The sequence below is a fragment of the Ambystoma mexicanum genome, chromosome 4p (genome assembly GCF_040938575.1).
Source record: "Ambystoma mexicanum isolate Mex_15411 chromosome 4p, UKY_AmexF1_1, whole genome shotgun sequence".
NCBI lineage: Eukaryota > Metazoa > Chordata > Amphibia > Caudata > Ambystomatidae > Ambystoma > Ambystoma mexicanum.
Window position 1 is genome coordinate 1,083,487,195 of NC_090927.1, and position 18,628 is coordinate 1,083,505,822.

An 18,628-nucleotide genomic window follows, 5' to 3' on the forward strand; every position below is an offset into this window, starting at 1 on the left:
TCCCCGGCTGCTCTTACGCCGCCCATCAACAATAGGAACAAAGCTTGACCCCTGTGCAACCGCCGAGCGCCCATTACTCAGTGGCCATTTCCAAATGGTATTTCTCTTTCGGGCCCCTCCCCCATTCTAAATGCATCTCTGCTGAGCACCCAGCATGGCTGCCACATACTAATCGCTATTTTGTCCACAGCTGATGGGCAGTACAGGGTCTTCTGAGCACACGTCCCTTCCCTTCATGCGCTTCCTCGCTTTGCTGAGGCCGAGAAGTCGTGCTTGCAGGATCATAAGTAAACCCATTACCCACAGCTATGGGCGATATTGCTTAAATAATTGGTTACGTAATTGACCAGTGCAATAGGTTGCTAAATGAAGAGCCCTTGTACTGAGCCTGTGGCGGTCTTCAGCCTGTATTTTCCCTGACACCTGAGCAGGAGAGTCTTTACCTAAAAAGTGCATCTGCAGTCACCACAGCTTCCTAATTCTAGGTCTTTGAATTGTATTTTATTGAATTTGCCAAAAATATATTCGCTACACACACAAAACAGTATGGCAACCTGGCCAATTGCTCTGTGTTTTAACCGGCCTTTTACAGTGAAAAACGGGCATAAATGCACCTCTCCGGTGGCCTCGCTTCATATGCACTAGCTTGCCATGAATTATGCATCAGATGCCAGTGAGCCGCATACACTTCAGTGCCATTTGCACGCTCATGCTGCCTGCAACACCCAGTGATGGGCCCGCTTGTGCAACTCTGCCAATTAGGATTCAAGCAAAGACAAATTGGCTCCTGAGCCGAAGTGCACCTCAAAGGCGCACCGCCTTGCCAATGATCGCCACCATGGATGCCGCTGTCTGCATGCCAATAGTATTAGCCACTTCAGTGTTGGTGCTCAGTATATTATGGCACACCTGAAACACTATCAACACTCCCACCCGATGAGCACTCCAGGTAAGCCAGCAGCTCTGGCTGTGGCACGCCCGCAACATTCTCCCAGTGCCCCCCTCCACCCACCATATCTGCAGAGGTGTAGCCAGGACTGTCTAACACGTGGGGCCTGAAGCTAATGTAGTTGGGCCCACCACAGTCACATTAACATCTGTAAATGCCCAAACATTGCTGCTGAGTGGGCTTTTACATATTTTGGTTGGACCTTGCCCGCTCAGGCCCTGCCCTCTCTGCACCTCTGCATATCCGTCCACATGAGCGACCACAAACAATGAGATATGTAGCCATAGGTAGCACACACCCATCACTAAGGAATCACTGTGACTGTTAACCTGCATCGCTCCCTTAGGGAATTCTCAATGTTAGCAATCTCCCACCACAAATCTAGGCATAAAAAACCATCTATGCCTGTTATATTACAGAAACCTACTCTATTATATGTTGCAACCTATGGCATTGTGATGTCTACGCCTCTCTCCCACCTTACAGGATTCTCGAATATAGGTGTAGCCTCCACCCTTGTTTATTGCATGAAGCTTCGGCTCCCCGCAATGGTCTAGGACTCTTAAAGCTAGGTCTGTTCCTCTGCTGTACTTGACAAAGATCGCTCCATTCAAACAATTTTGAAGCTTACGATGAGTATATCTCACACCACCGGTGTGGACACAGGCCACAGGCACGGGCAAGCATCCATGCACAGTAGAAAGCTACTATGGCTATGCTCATCCGGTCTAGCATCACATATAGCCGCCCACACTGAAACACCCGACGTACCTCAACCCCTGTGCCACTAGCATACAGCGAATACCATCCGAAAGGAACTCCTTATAGCTGGCCACACATTGACTCTCTCAACAATAGCAATCTATCCCAAACCCTCTACAGTGCCCACCCATGTGCCTGGCATCTCTTTGGGCTGCTTAGTCGAGCCTTGCCAGCCAACCAAGCCCTAGACTGGTAACATGCACACATGCATCTCCTAAACTAAATGCCTTAGAATTTTCCAGCACACTGACTACGGTCACCAAGGGCGTTCCAGCCAAATAAAGTGCATTGAGTCCACACAAGTGGGAAAAGAGCGCTATATAAATAACCAAATACAATACAATATGAAAAATGTTGTCATTGCATAGACTGCATAATGCCATCCGGGATGCTTTTGGTTTTCTACACATGGTCAACCTGCTTGCTGGCAGTAGGGGGTGCTAGTCTAGATGCCCTATGTATTATTGACCAGGAACTGTAACCCAAGCCCTTGGTACAATGTGCAGCCACGCCACAGATCTGAACGCCGGTTCTCGGGATCAAGGACCGGCGTTCAGATCTGTGGCGTGGCTGCACATTGTACCAAGGGCTTGGATCAAGGAAGCATATGGTTGTTTTTGGGAGTGCACTTGGGGTGTTCCCTCCCACACCTATGAGCTGCTCTGCCATTGATCAGTCAGTAGCTCTGCTGGCCAGGCAGACCCCGATAGTGCCCCCCCTGCTAAATCTAGGTTTGCATGATATGATTGTGCTTTATAATGCGCCTACACACAAGTGTTTCAAGGCGCGACGTGACAAAGGAGGGGAACAGAGGGACGACCGAGACAACAATCCTACTAGGCCAGATAACATTGAGATCGCGCAGGCGAAGAGTCTTGTGTCTTGCTTAACCAGAACCTATGTCAACCGTCTCATAGGCATACCAATGATGCCAAGTTATTGTGTTTTTGTGCAGGGTAAGTAATGGACGGTGCAAGCGCCTATTGCTGACTGTGGTGTACTCTAAAGCCAATCCACCTTTGCTAGGCCCAGCTCTCTGGTCAATAATAAACGTTCTTTCCCTTTGTGTTTCAGGCTTTCACTCCACAAGTCCAGCTCAGAAGATGGCTCTCTAGGTCAGTATGATGCGATTCCCAGTCATTGCTTTGTGTCGCTGTTTGATGGATGTGGTTTTAGAAGTCTCTATGGCCAGGCAGTGGCCTGTGCGTAGAGTCTGTTTAGTCTTTTGTAGATTCAGTGTTTTTGATGTCCGCATTCTTCACTGGATCATGACCGGCTTTACAGAACTTGCTTTTCCTGTTAAGTCCAAAATGAGCAATCCATTGGTCAGCCAGAAATGACATTTCTCTGCTTTCAAGGTGTGTGCGTGTTCCTTGAAGGTAGCCAGACACTTTCCACCCCCCTGACACAAAATCTTACGCCCATTGTCAATTTGCAAGTCTATGGAATGATCTTGACAATCGCTCTTTTTTTATTTTCAACCCAGAAGAAGCCCATACAATCCTTTTGTGCCTCCCTGGTGGATCAGACAATTGACCTAAGGGGAGCTGGACTGGAGTAGTTTAAGCATGCTTATGTGTGCTTTGCTGGAACAGTGTTGGAGCCCCCTACGGTCCATGTTTAAGTACACATAGCAGCTAACGGGTAGAAGGAGAAGAAGGGGTCCTTTACTGGTATTGGGTAATGGAATGTTTGTATTGAGTTGGTCTGGTTGATCTACTTAGTTGGTTGGCTAGTCTGGCCAGCACTTTCCCTCTGAAGAGTTGACTAATCTTTACCTTGCGGTATCCCAGTGTTAACTTCTATACTGTCCATTTGCAGCAAGGTAACATGCATTTCTTCGTGCATAGAGTGGTGGGTCGACTGCCTGTTGTGCAGCCGTGACTACACCACAGGGAATTTCAATTAAGCTAATTATTGTGGCCTGTTTTAGTCTTTAAATTGTTGAATGCGGCGCTCACTCGGATTCTCATTCTCAATTACAGTTTTAGGAAATATTGCGAAAGACATATTAAGGGCTGCCATGAGAGTGTGAACGAAATATTACTGCTATATACGGTTCCACGACTTTTCATATGCCACCCATTTATACATGTACACATTGAATAAATGTCTATTTATATATTGTATGCCGGCTATCATTAGGCCGCTTTGTTCCGTGGCAATAACGACTTGTTTTTTTTTCTGTATTGCCAGGATGAAATATTTACAAACATTTAATCCTGCCAAGTGAGGCCCCAGCCATCCTCTTAATGCTTTTTAATGATTTTTTTTTGTTTGTTTCTGTCTTTGTTTGGTGTTTCTAGGAAAAGCCGAGTGGAAGAAGAAAAACAAGTACTTTTGGCAAAATTTCCGGAAGAACCAGAAAGGAATCATGAGGCAGTTGTCCAAAGGTAATCGTCTGGCCCAGAACGAGCCATACAAAAGTGCTGCACTTTGTTTCCTGGCGATGGTAAATGCAGCATTCACTATTAAGGAGCAACCTAAAAAAAATAATGTACTAGTGGAGTCAATGTGTCAGGTTGTTAAGGGCCTGGCTTTACCATATAATAGGGTTCAGGGGGGTGTAGAAGTAGATTAGGAACCTCCTCTAATCAATAAAAAAAAACACAGGAATGAGGATCTAGCAGAAAAAAATTAATTCACTAGTTTACCAAACTTTTTCTGACTCCATTTGGAGCAAACCTGGGCCAGGATGGGCGAGGCCATTCCGAAAAGTGAATCTTGCCTAAAAGCGACCTTCCTTGCATTTGAATAAGGGTGCTCCTTTGGAGGGAGTAGGGCTTCTGTGAGCCATGCCTACTGAGGCCAAAGTTTTCAGAGTTCCTGTCACCCTCTGGGGGTCATGTATCCACACCTGTGCGCGTGTTTCCAAATGCTGCACCTGCAGTGTTTGCAGGATGAAGCCATACTGTGTCGTTGGCACCCTGTTCCAATGGGCTGGAACGGGGTGCTAATGGCTCGGCAGCCCGAGTTAACAGCCAGAGGGAAGTGAGGGCAGTTAACAAGATCTCCGGGCCATTGGCACCCAGTTCCAAGGGCTGGAAGGGGGTGGAGGGTGGTAATGCCATTAGCACCCCGGGTTACCAGAGCGGTAACCCGGCGTGCTAAAAATAAATCCTTGAACGGGCCACTGCGTGCGTTCCATTCAATGAAAGAGAATATTTATCCAAAATGGCCACCGTGCTTGTAGACGGTGTGGCTCTGTACAGAGCCCCTCCTTTATTACCATGGCGGTTGTCAAAGCAAGGAGGGAAGATGCTGTGGCAGCGGGCGCTGCCTCTGAAACAATCAACTAAGTGGGACTGGGGTGGGCAGGTTGGAAAAAGTAAAAAAAAAAAAAAAAGGATGTGGGGGGAAGATGGCAACCCGTGGCGGGAGAGGCAGCCTGAGTGTTGGACATGTCTTCTGCAGATTGTGGTTTTTATAATAGGTGCCGATGGATGGGTTTTAGAATGAACACTCTTTTCCCCATCTGGGCACTCTGTGATCATAGAAATATCCCTTGAATGCAGGGTGTGGCAAGCATACTCGTTATTTACTCCAGTGTCCCTGGTATCCATTGTCTGTACGAGGAACGTGATAAGGACAGTTAACAAGTGGCAGTTGTCTGTTAAGGGCATGCGTACTGCCTTGTGTGCCTTGGCTCACCATTGCCCCAACTCCAGATGATTAACTCACTAACTCCACATTTTAAATCTAGCAACATGCATTTTTCCATCGTACTAACTCCTGAAACCTCTCCCGATCCCTAACTCCACAAAAGGCCTAGCACGGATCCGTGCAAGTTCAAAACACATCTGCCAGCTTTCACGCTACCACACCCTGCGGCATCCCATACTCCCGAGTGCTCAAAAAGGCGCTTCCGACAAATCGCCCTCCCCTCTAGCTTTCCGAAACTACAACCCTGTCTCACTATCCTGCTCATTTCTCTCTCCCGTGTCACCACGCCACACTAATGCCACAAACACAAGCCACGGAACGCCTGGTTACATCCTTAGTCCACCAGCCCCCTGACCCCTGCCTCGATCTCCTTCAAATCTAGCCAACGTTGAATGACATTTACCATGAAGCCCACCCTTCCAGCCCAGTAACGTCTACCTTGGACACACCTGCCATGCCATGCACAACTACAAAAACCAGGACTTCATTCACTCCTAAACTGTGTATCTCCTTTTAACCTCTGTGCCCTGATACCTTTGGTTCTGGTGCACATTATAAATGAATAAACAAACAAACTTGCCCAGAACTCTGAAGTTACCTCCATTAGTCCATCTGTCCACGGGCCATATCTACCAGGGCGACAACTTGCCACTTTAAGTGTTCACCATGAAGACTTCATTCGGAGGCCATTGCGTTGTGCTGCCTTAGTTACGAGCGTTCTGCAAGGGTGACCCGCTGTCCCTGTGAACACATCTGATACACTACCATACCATTACCTGTACCAAACAATAACTGCAGAGCCAGTAATCCAAAGCAACGTAAGCGATGTACTTCCCATGACCGCATGCTCCACTCTTGCTACAGTAGCATTGAACCCCATTGTCTTTACATAGGCTGTATGTACCTCATGATCTTTGAGGGCCTGCCATAAGCCTGCTACACCCCCCAGACTATAGCATATCACGATTACGATAACCGAAGAGAGGAAGACCACTACTAATTCAATAGCACCCCTGTCATCACACTATTGCACATGAACCCCACCCTTATTTAGTCTACGATCGATTCCTTTTAGCGAAATAATTCTGCCCATGCGCAATACATACTTTGCACTATTGATGTGCTCATCCCAATTTCCCCTCCGCCGTGGTGCCCTCAAGATCGGGTCCAGAACTCAGGGGGGGCTGCTAGGTGAGTCGATCAATGCATAGGTCTGATGCATACATGTAGTCATGATCAAAAATCAACTAATATGCAGTAAGGTCAGGTTTGGGGTATCTATTAGAGTTAAGGTTAGGAAGAAAAGACAACGTGAGAAGGAAGAGTTGAAAGAAGTGGGAGTGTGTCGTGGAAAGTGAGATGCTAGCAAAACCACCTATTACAAAAAGTTGGAAATTAACAAAAATATAAAAGGTACAGGGCAAGTTTATAAAAAAAAGACAACATTTAGTAGTTGACAATTAGGGAATATAATTCAGGGGTACCCGCATGGGTGCACGCAGTCCACCATCATACTCCAAATGTGGGCTGTACTGGATGCTGTAATCCTGTGTTCGGAGCAAACCAATGGCTGCAGGCGCGCACCCACCTAACACTGCCCCACCTGCATCTTGGACCTAATGTTCACTGGTCCCATCTGTGAAATGTTAATAAAAGCCACAGGACTTACCTCTTCACCAGCGTTGCAAGCGCTGCCACCTCACATCATCTCTCGTCTCGCAATCCTTTGTTAAAGACCGCCATGGGAATGGAAAAGGGACAACTCTTGGAACCCAACTGCCATTTCCATTCAGCCTCCCCTGGTTTCCCTCAACAACGGACTTTCAATGGCCCGGATGTTAGGTAATGTCGATGATGAGCTAGGGGGCTGCAGCTACCACTTACAGACCAGAATCCCCCATAATGTCCAGAGCAAACAGGCCAGCCGGTGCAGCCCAACTCCTCGGGGGTTATTCCCATAAAAAATAGGTAACCTCTAGGAAATTCTATTCCTAGCAGCCTCGCACAAAGCAGGCTTAGATTTGAAAGGTGAGCTTCAGTCCACTACTGACAAGACAACAGCCCCCTTAGTTTTCGACTTATAGACCTGTCTTGAATCACAGTTTTTTCAGCATCTGATAAAGCACAGCACTCCTGAAGAAGCACACCCGGCACTGGATGCACAACTCCAACATGACCATCTTAGACATTTCTCAATGAAGTCACAAGACTGGTTGGACTATCACCAGGCGGCCCGAACAGTTATGTAATACACCTGAATGTTTAGAACACTGCTTGTTCTTTTACATATACATCTTTCCCTATACACATGTATTGTAGTAGTGTAAGAGCAGGCAATAGGTTTTTTAGTGTAGGCCATTTTGATTTGACTGACAAATGACTAGGACTGTGTTTTTTTTTTTTTAATTACTTTGATGGACAAGAGTACTCCCATCTTTAGCTATGGGGCAAGCTAGGAGTTTTTCTAACCCCCCTTTCAAGTTACAATTAAGGTTTTTGAACTTGACAATCTTATGTCTGTGTCTACTTGTGATTCCATGCCTCCCTTACACAAGGAAGAAAGGCAGAGAGTACAGGGGTGCAGGGCAGAGCGGCAGGGCTGTAGAACAGGGAGCACAGGGCACCGGAGAAAGATCTGGAAACTGGGTTGAAAGTACAAGGGACTGCCAGCGAACTCATTGCAAGAGCCCTGTGATCCTGCAGGCAGTGACTTAAATGGTGACCCACACTGTACCGAGGCAGGCTCGTTAGCAGCACCTGGAGCACCTCAACTCAAGGTAATCTACCTCCTGGGAGAGTGAGAGCACTGTTCTCTAGTACTTGTGGGGATTGTAGTTCTAAGACTGTTGCAAAGGAGTGGCCAGGTAATGAGAACTGAGAACTGCCAAAAGGTGAATTATGGATATGTAGTTTGTGAAATGACATGGGGCAGTACCAAAGTCTTGCAAAGAAAAAGTAAAGACAGAAATATTAATATGTATTGTCCGGGCAGATTATGGTGATGAATTTAGAGTTCCAATTGGTCCACAGTGGGTGCCAGATCGTGTTCCAGTGGCACAGTTCTGACCAGAGGCTACTGTGGCATTGGCGTTATTTGGCGATTTGCCATGGAGGTATGGCTCAGAGCCATCACAGCCAGCAGCAACTTTATCATCATTATGAGCAGGCTGAGGTCTATTCAGCTGAAAAAAGAAACTGGCAAGAAGTAGTTGAGGGGCCGCTCAGATTTGGTGGTGAGAGGCTACTGGACGTCCTGTGAGCCTCGGCAAGACTGCACCTGCTGTATTGCACGCACGCAGTCTTAACTCCTGATGTGCCATGTGTGCACATGCATAGTAGAAATTAGATACGCTGAATAGTTGGCGATTCAGGGAAACCATGCCATGCGAGTACTTTTTGGAGCCTGCCAGGGCAACACCCTCTCTAGCCCTGGCCCACTTAAAGCCCCAGCACCATCCCATATATCGTTTTATTGGTCTTAAGTTCTATACCAGGGAAAGACCTGTCTAATACTCAATCTTGTGGAGAATTTCAGAACCAGTAGGGAAGATGCTGTGGCCTTAGATGGGGCATGTGCAAGGGATGGTGGGTATCCGTTAAATGTTAGATTGTACATGTAATGCTGTGAGCCCCTATGAGCTGTGAGTCGTTAAAAGAAAACCACTTGTATCCTGTAAATCTGGTGGTTCTAGCCATCCCTATGCTCCTGAAAATGTCGGCACGGGATTTGTGCAGTGCAAGACAAGCATGGCCAGTGCACACAGCAGTTCAGTGAGTCTCCTGTTCTCTTTCTAAAGGTTATCTACATGGGGATTCCTGCCCGCGTTCCTTCCTCTACCTGACCACCCACTCTCCGAGTGCTCGTCACCCTCATCCTCCATGACCTTGACCAGTTTCTCCCCATCTTTTTTTATGTTTTGTAGGTGAAGATGTCGGCTACGTGGCCAGTGAAATCACCATGAGCGACGAGGAACGGATCCAGCTGATGATGATGGTGAAAGAGAAGATGATTACCATCGAGGAAGCACTGGCCCGGGTATGGGCGGGGGGGGGCACACCATCATGGTTGCATGCTGAAGGGTAGTTCGCTACAGAGCCTGCAGTTCCGTATCCCATTGCCTGACATACACTTTGTCTTTGAAAAACCTACAGTAGTTGCCAGCAGATGTATGTGATTTCTTCGAAAATATTTTACCTAATGCAGATTTCACTGAATCGATTTCACCGAAAAGCGAAATTAACTTTTTCTACTTTTTCTACTTTTTTTGTATAATGCGCGGGGAGACCCCCCGGCATCCACAAGTCCCACTCACCCCTCCCTAACCTAACTTACACCCTTACCCCACACCCCACCTATTATGCATTATACATATACCACTTTACCTATCATTTTTGGTGAAATAAATTCGGTGAAATCTCATTAGGTAATATTGTATTCCGGGAAATGCAGATATACGGTTGCCAACTGGATCATGCTGTACTGCAATAATGTGCCAGGAAACGCGCCTACTGGTGGCCCCAATGCTGAACCAGTAGCATGTTCTATGAAGACATGTATCTGCATGCTAGCTGTTCACTAGCGGAGCAACATTTTGGAGGCTAATTTCTGCTCTGAGAAGCATTGCAATTTAGGTTTGCATTAATGAAAGTCATTGTTTTGGGATTTTCTCAGAGTTACAAAAAGCTCTTGAAAAATGCACACTCCCTTCCCCAGGAAATTTGTCAAATCTTAAACTAAAAGACAAACTTGATCCGCAGATTCCCGTGGCGGGAGTCTGTGGCACAAACACGTATTACTTTTTGCTGAAAATGTCACGATGGTCTTAATTTAGTGTCACCGATTTTGTGAAATTGAAAAATGCCGGTTCATAGTGCAAAACGGGTTTTATAAATTCATTCCCTGGCTGGGGTAACGAGATTCATTTTGATTGGTAATTGGTTCTATAGAGCAGCTGAATATTTAATGGGCATGTCTATTGCCTACTGGATCAGAAAGCAAATGAAAAACGAATGCAGGTCATGAGTATTGAGAATGCCTAATAATACATTAATTGCAGCTGGTGAGGCACCAGTCGCTTAAAAGGCGATTTCTTTCTCAGCTCCCGTATAATGAAGAACCGACATATTTAAAAAGTGCTTCGGAGCGTTGAAAAGTGTTCGATGTATGGTGCCAAGCAAGAGCATCAGAGCTGCTTCCCAAGTACTCTTGCCTGGATCAAATTGCAAAATGTGCCGAGTATCTCGAGCAGAGGGTGCACCGGGGAGGCAGAGGGGTGTGCCTCAAGGCATTGGGTGGATGCAAAAAGGCCTGCCCTGGTCAACTCCAAAGGGACACTTGTGTCCAATCTTTGAACAAGAGCATCTCTGAGCTTTTAGGAGAAAAAAAAAGGTCAAAATAAATCTGACCTGTCTGTACAATGCACAGGACATCTCCACAGCAACTCCATAGAAAACTGCACAATGTGTCTTAATAATATAGATCACTAGCAGTTGTACCCCTTCTTCACACAGTAATCCCTACTAAGAAAAGAAAAGAAATTAGACAAAGTTATATTTTATGCTTTTTACATTGTCTACACCATGGAATCTACCCACATGCCACATTTTAGGCTTCTAGCATGTTGGGAAGTATGCTGAACATATTGAACAGACTCATACACATATCCACAAATGTCCCTTTCATATACATGGAGAAGATTGCAGGTATCGTGCAGGATTTTGCTGTTCTGAATGCGTATCCTCCTGCTGTCGCGTCATGGCAGAGGATTATGGTACTTTCTCTGCCAGGTTTTTCTTGCAGTTTTCAGTTGCTCTTGGTTGAGGAGAAGAGGGAACCTGAATTCTTTACTTTGATGAACTCCTGCCTCCCCTCTCCACCTACTGCAATGCTGGTCCATGGTTGCAGCGTATGAAGTCATTTGTAACGCGCCTGTACACAAGTGTTTCTAGGCACAACAAGGAAGAGAAGACAAAGGGCGACAAAATGACGATCCTACTAGGCCTTGTGTCATTCAGACCACGCAGGTGCGGGGGGAGGGGGGTGGCGAAGGGGGAGAAGTGCCAGGGGGAAGAGGGTGAGGGGAGAGTGCAAAGGAATTCATACGTGCTGCCAGGACGGTGGCCTATAAGTGCAGATAGTCGGGGCACTGTAGGGCTGCAGATACAGTCCCTAAGTGGTTGGGAGGCCCGGAGGCAGTGCAATGGCAACTGGTTGTGCAGACGCCTGGTCCCTTAGGTTCATTGGGTGGCCAGGTAACCAGAATACGCAGCGTAGGTGGTGGAAAAGAGACACAGGTGGCCACACAAAACATAAACATATAGATAGATTTCTTCCAACTAGGGTGAGCATTCGGAATTCTGAGTGACTTTAAAGAAAACGTTCTCTTCAATCTAGTTTTCTATCAGATGCCACCCATAACCCCCCCCCCACTGGAATGTTTTCCCTTAGTTGACGGAGTCCAATAAATAATTCTATATTTTTTGCAGTGTTGTCTCGTGCATGGTCCTCTACAGAACTGCGTTTCCTGCATATATAGATTTTTTTTGTTTTTATAATCCCACCTCTTTATAGGGTTTTATTGTATAACCCCAACTTCTTCATAGGATTTTTCGTATAAACGCACTTCTTGATGATTATTTTGTATATAAACGCACCTCTTCATCAGGTTTTTCATATAACTGCACCTCTTCAGCTCAAGAAGACAATAAGAACTATATTCCAAGCTCACTCTCTCTGCCTAGACTGGGACTCCATTTCTTTTTTTTAAAGTCCATTGTGGGTGTTAGATACTGTTCTTTGCTGGGGTAGGGATCTGGAATCCCTTTCCTATGGCATCGCAAGCAGGACCAGGCCTCCCTTGAGTCGGGGAAAATTGAACGCACATCATTTCTATGCCTTTTGTGCTCAATCATGGAAACACCTGCACCTGGCCAGGAGTTCTTGTGCACATGAGAGTTTAAGCCCTAATCAAAACGTATCTTATCAAACTTCTAGGAGCAAGTGCGCGTGGGGTGCACAGGCATTGGGTACGTTAATAAGTATGGGTGTTGCCTCTACTGACCTCCGACTACCTAATAACATGGATGTAATCAGTGACAGCCACACAATATATACTGACTGGTTGAGTTTGTCACAGAGGACGTTATTCTAAAGGCTGCTTGCTGGCATGTGAAAATGAGCTGTGTTGGTCACTGCCGATCCCTGTACAGCTCCTTTTCCTCTATTGTAGCTGTTTTGGCATCAAAGGCAAAGCAAGGTGAGGATAATTATGTGGCCTGGACCAAAAGTCAGTCCAGAGCATAGCCCAGGATATTCTAGCCTTGGCCAGGCAATCGAGAGCACAACACCAGGACAGGGAAGGGGACACACTAGATCTGTCCAACCTCACACCTGCTGAAAAGGAAAGGGTAGATTGGGCAGCCGGCAATACAACACACTAGCATGAGTGAGCTATCATGTTGAGTTTTATGATGGAAATGATCACACAACACCTGGATGATATTTTGCCCCAAAGGGAATTTTGTCTGAATTTAAACATTTACATCTTAACACCTCACCAAGCTCATCAAGCCAATATTGCATCTCAGGGAGCCAGGGGCCGCCTACCCCACCCCAATCCACATCTCTCACCTGCACTTGGTAAGAACACGGAGGGTGAACTCAGACAGGAAATGCCGCCCTAATTCCCACTGCATAAGTCATTGGGCCTCATTACATGTGTGGCGTTCCGGAAACAAGGGTGTCGGTAAGCTCACCGGCACCCTTGTTTCTGGACCGCCACACCACGAATCTGCCTGCTGGGGCTGGTGCGCCCAACAGGGCTGAAACTGCTGGGCGCAGCAGCCACGGTAGGCAGAGCCATCACGGAAGCACCGGCACCATTAGCAACAGTGCTGATGCCTCCATCTCCCCACTCCGGGAAGTCAGTCGCCGGATTCGGTGTTACAGGGTTGGCAGCAACCTCATAATGAGGCCCATTGTTCTATTTTGTGGTCCCCACTTTCAGGACATTCAGCGTTTATCATCAGTTATGACATGCTAGGAGAGTCCCTGGCCACACCCCCCACCCCCAAGTCCAGCCCCTGCCCTACCACCTACAGCTTGGAGGAACTACCGAGGACATGGCTGGAGGAGACCTACAGTCTAGGGATTCTCCACTGTTGCCCATGCAAGGGCTGGCGGTTTTAGGGATAATGATGATGGCGTACCTCCACAGAGTTGGTGAGAAAGAAAGTGGCAAATTGGGTGCTTGTGATCCTCTGAGCTTTTGACAAGATGGGTTAATGCCAGCCTGGAATAGAATAATAGACCAACGGAGGAACACATCCTGAATGGCAGGAATGTGGGCCAGAATGCAGAGTGCATGTAACCGCGTGAGCACAAAATGAATACTGGACCCTGGAAAAAACCAACGTGACCCTTCATTGGGTATCTATGTATACATCAGAGTTACAGTGCAGTGAGTGGCTTTCTCACTGTTCCTTTACTTTGCCATGTGTGTTTAACTAAACAAAAATTAACACTGAGTGGTTTTCCCCTTCTGGTGATGCATTGAAGAGATCCAACTTTCTGTCCCCTATTCTCTTCAAATATCAACACTTTTAAAGATCTCTCTCTCCCTTCCCTTTGCCCCTCCCCCACCCCACCCCCACTCCAGCCCCTAGGAAGCCAGCTCCTAGAAATTTGGAAAATACCCTGACACATTGAATTATCTGGGGTAACAGGTACTGACAAACCTACGAATACATCTAACTTAACATCCCCCTTTTTCTTAGGGTCAAATGGGGCTTTGCCAACACATGACACTTGAGTTACAATCTACAAGACTCCTGCTCCGGGATCCCCCTCCCATGAGCATTGGGGTCAGGCCGACCCACAATCCTGTACAGGAGCAGTAATTAATAACTATAAACTTCATATGAGACAGCTGGTGAAGAAATCTGCAAACACGCTTTTACTGAAGTAAATGTATAAACTGTATTTTTCAATCTCTAAAACGGCTCACAAAATTCTCCAATTAAAATTAAACAGTATCAAATCCCAAGGAAACAGCCTAAAATATCCGGATCAGGGCTCCGCACAATGGAAACACAGGGCAGTACAGTAATTCCACAACTAAAATGAGAGCCCTCTAGATGTAGTTGGAGCTACTATACCTAAACTGAATCACAGCAATTAATCACAAAATGGGAGCCTATGTAAAACTAAGTGCAGCGCCACCAGCGCTAGCCAATGGGCTGGATTTTGCCGGGTTTGAGATTCAGCATCATAGGTCTCCCCGGTTCTCTGACCCGCCCTGCCTCAGCCCTGGCCTGACATCGGAAAGTCAAGACTTTCAATCTGGAGTGAGGGGCAGAGCCGTGTGTAGCAGATTGGCGCTAATGCGCCATGAGCAACGTGCTCTTGTGGCTCCACCCCCTTACATATGTCACAGCCCAGTCCAAAGGGCTTCTTAAGGATGGCCACAGGGCAAGTCCGTTCCAGCCCACCTTGAAGAGTGCATTGCCGCCGCCATCAGGCTCCAGCAACCAGGAGCGGCAGGTAAGTTACACCATGTTGCCTGCTTGGCCTCCCACTTCTGCCTCCGCAGTGCGCGGACATGTTACTGAGGCGCATCTGCACCTCGGTGAAGCTGGGGGCTTGGTGATCTAATATGCTATGTGCGCAGTGCAGATTACATTACCGAGCCCCCAACTTGACGAGGGACAGGGACTCCCTCATTAACACACAGAGCTGTGCATTACTGATGCTTCTCTGTCCCTCAGACTCCCTCGGCGAAGCTGGCGGCTCAGTGATTTAATCTGTTCTCTTTGCTCTAGCACACAGAACAGATTACAATCACTGAGGCGCCAGTCTCGCTGAGGAACGGGGGCTCCCTCGTTAAAGCACAGCCGTGGCTTTAAGAGTAAGTCCACGGCCTGACTCGACTATACCAAGAATATACCAAGGTTGAGCTGCTTCAATGTGCGAGGTTTGCTTTTCTTTTGTCCAGTGAGGCCACTGTGTCACCTTCTGTCGAGATACAGTGGCCCATCAGATAGCGCAGGCTCCATAATTAGAGCATTACCTCTACAGCAACACAAACCGCACGCACTTCACCACACCAACGAAACAAACCACACATAGCCTCGTCCAACAGCAGATGGCGGCTATCAGCCGAAAATTACAACTACGCTCAGCGAACGATGTCAACCGAACTGAAGCTGCCAACAGCACATCCCGGCTCCCGTGCTCTTTCTCTTGCCCAGTCCTACTAACTTACCCACTCTCCCCCTCGCTTTACAGATCCATGAGAGCGCCAAGAAACCATACAGATGGCAACAGTGCGCAGTATAAGAACCTTTAACATAACATCCTGGGGAGCCCATGCCCTCGCATTCTAGACCTGTATGAAGGCGTGTGCCAGAGGCTGCTGCAGGGGGCAAGAGACACACATGCAACACAACTAACAATAAGTGAACTTCAATTAATTCTGCTAGCGAGTAAACGTAACCAACTAACTGGCCCCAGATCAATCGAAATTTCAGAGACTTCCAGGGGAAGTCTATAAAATTAGTCTTGCCTGCATATATCGCACTTACTCATACAATGAAAGCACATTTTACTTCGCTATTACTTCTGTTTTTCGTTAGTCAAGTCTGCCACCTAGTGGCCTTCGTACACTTTTCATCGCTCAGATGCTCCTGCAGAATATCAGCCGTAGAAACAATTGAACTGCAAACAAAATGTTGTTGGGAAAGCGCAGCCGCTTAATAACCTTCACCCCTCATCAAGTTTTCCATACAGTATCAACGCCCCCTTGTTTTAGTGCATTCCGGGAGGTTCTCCTTTAATGTCAGTAAACATGTTCGCTAAGGAACTACATATTCGAGTGTGCGTGATGTTCCTGGTCATCTTCCTTTTCGTGTCCCACTTTAGTCCTCAATATTACATCATAGTCCTTCTTCATCAGCTTTTCTGTGCATGCACCTGCCTCGTTTACCTCTCACTTCGTCAGTATCTGTTCGCCAAAACGGATGTTTCATCCATCCAGCACTTTCTCACTGATGAGCTCCATCCAGCACTCACCCCCCCACCCCCCACAACACTAACTCACTGATGTTGAGCACCATTCGGAACTTCCGCGCCGAGGTTGACTGCCATTCGGCACTTTCTCGCTGATGTTCTCCTCTATCCGGAAATGTTCTTGCTAATGTCTTCTATCCTGCACTTTTTCACTGATGTTGTCCTCTATCCTGCACTTTTTCACTGATGTTGACCTCTATCCTGCACTTTCTTGCTGATATTGACCCCCATGCCGCATTTTAAAGCTGATGTTGACCCCGATCCCACAATGTCTTGCCCCTCCAGTGTCGCATGGTGCTGCAGTGATTACCATTTAGTTCTGCCTGCCACTGAGGTACTTATCTGCTTTGCACGCCGACAAACCAGGGTGTGAATGCTTTGGGGAAAGTTCACTTTGATGACAAGGCACTTGCACATGCAAGCATCTTGTGGGTAGAGGACAAGAATAGGGAGTATGCATTGAGGGTTTGTGGGGTGAGGCGGTGAGGGTGAGCGGGAGTGTCAGGGCAGGCAAAGTCTTTCTTTCCAACAAGCTTTTATCTGTGGATTCTGCATGCAATCCGAGCAAGCTGATTGGCTGCTTTCGCGCTATAGGGTGCTAATAAAAGAATATCACAACAACAAAACACTTCAGTAGGATGTCAATTGAATATTGATCTCAGTTAAAAAGAAGTGGGTGGGGGTCTGCTCCTTTCCAGTGACTACACAATACTCAGCATAGCATGGTGAATGCTCACGGGGGGAATTGGGCTGGAATGAGATAGAGCTGTGCTCTGGCAAAAACTGTGTAGACACGCGGCGCAAACCTGCCTGAGTTGAGAAGGATCTCTGCCCCTGACTGGTGTGTTTTTCCTGAATGCTTGTCTCAGAGACAGGAAACTGTTGCAAGACAGGATTATGAACGTTAGCTTATACCACACATAGATGGAACTTGGATGTTAGCATGTGCCACACTTAGAATTGAGAACATTAGCCTGCACCATATCTAGATGGGATTGTGAATGTTAGCATGTGCCACACTGAGAATTGGGAACGTTGAACCACGCCGTATCTAGACAGGATTATGTACGTTGGCTTATACCACACATAGACGGAACTTGGATGTTAGCATGTGCCACACTTAGAATTGTGAACATTGAACCGTGCCGTATCTAGACAGGATTATGAACGTTAGCTTATACCACACTGAGAACTGAGAACATTAGCCTGCACCATATCTAGATGGGATTGTGAATGTTAGCGAGTGCCACACTTAGAATTGAGAACATTGGCCTGCGCTGTATCTAGATGGGATTGTGAATGTTAGCATGTGCCACACTGAGAATTGGGAACATTAGCCTGCGCCGTATCTAGATGGGATTGTGAATGTTAGCAATGCCACACTGAGAACTGAGAACATTAGCCTGCACCATATCTAGATGGGATTGTGAATGTTAGCGAGTGCCACACTTAGAATTGAGAACATTGGCCTGCGCTGTATCTAGATGGGATTGTGAATGTTAGCATGTGCCACACTGAGAATTGGGAACGTTGAACCACGCCGTTTCTAGACAGGATTATGTACGTTGGCTTATACCACACATAGACGGAACTTGGATGTTAGCATGTGCCACACTTAGAATTGAGAACATTAGCATGCGCCGTATCTAGATGGGATTGTGAATGTTAGCGAGTGCCACACTTAGAATTGAGAACATTGGCCTGCGCTGTATCTAGATGGGATTGTGAATGTTAGCATGTGCCACACTGAGAATTGGGAACGTTGAACCACGCCGTTTCTAGACAGGATTATGTACGTTGGCTTATACCACACATAGACGGAACTTGGATGTTAGCATGTGCCACACTTAGAATTGAGAACATTAGCATGCGCCGTATCTAGAAAGGATTGTGAATGTTAGCATGTGCCACACTTAGAATTGTGAACATTGAACCGCGCCGTATCTAGACAGGATTATGAACGTTAGCTCATACAACACATAGACGGAACTTGGATGTTAGCATGTGCCACACTTAGAGTTCAAAACATTGGCCTGCACCGTATCTAAATAGGATTGTGATTGTTGGCATGTGCCACACTTAGAATTGAGAATATTGGCCTGCGCCGTATTTAGATAATTATTGTGGGGACTGGCAAGTGCCACACTCACACGGAATTGTGTGGATCGGCGAGTACTACACCTGGAACA

At 46.9% G+C, this 18,628-nt stretch overlaps 1 protein-coding gene across 4 annotated transcripts in view; it reads left to right on the forward strand.

The window, feature by feature from the left end:
- The window catches only part of SASH1 (SAM and SH3 domain containing 1), a 673,306-nt gene that overhangs the window by 447,516 nt on the left and 207,162 nt on the right, over positions 1-18,628 (forward strand). For all 4 annotated transcript variants that reach the window (XM_069606667.1, XM_069606665.1, XM_069606666.1 and 1 more), the window contains exons 5-7: positions 2,786-2,826; positions 4,018-4,104; positions 9,298-9,410. In XM_069606667.1, the coding sequence (XP_069462768.1) occupies positions 2,786-2,826; positions 4,018-4,104; positions 9,298-9,410 (241 nt within the window). The remainder of the gene's footprint in view (positions 1-2,785; positions 2,827-4,017; positions 4,105-9,297; positions 9,411-18,628) is intronic.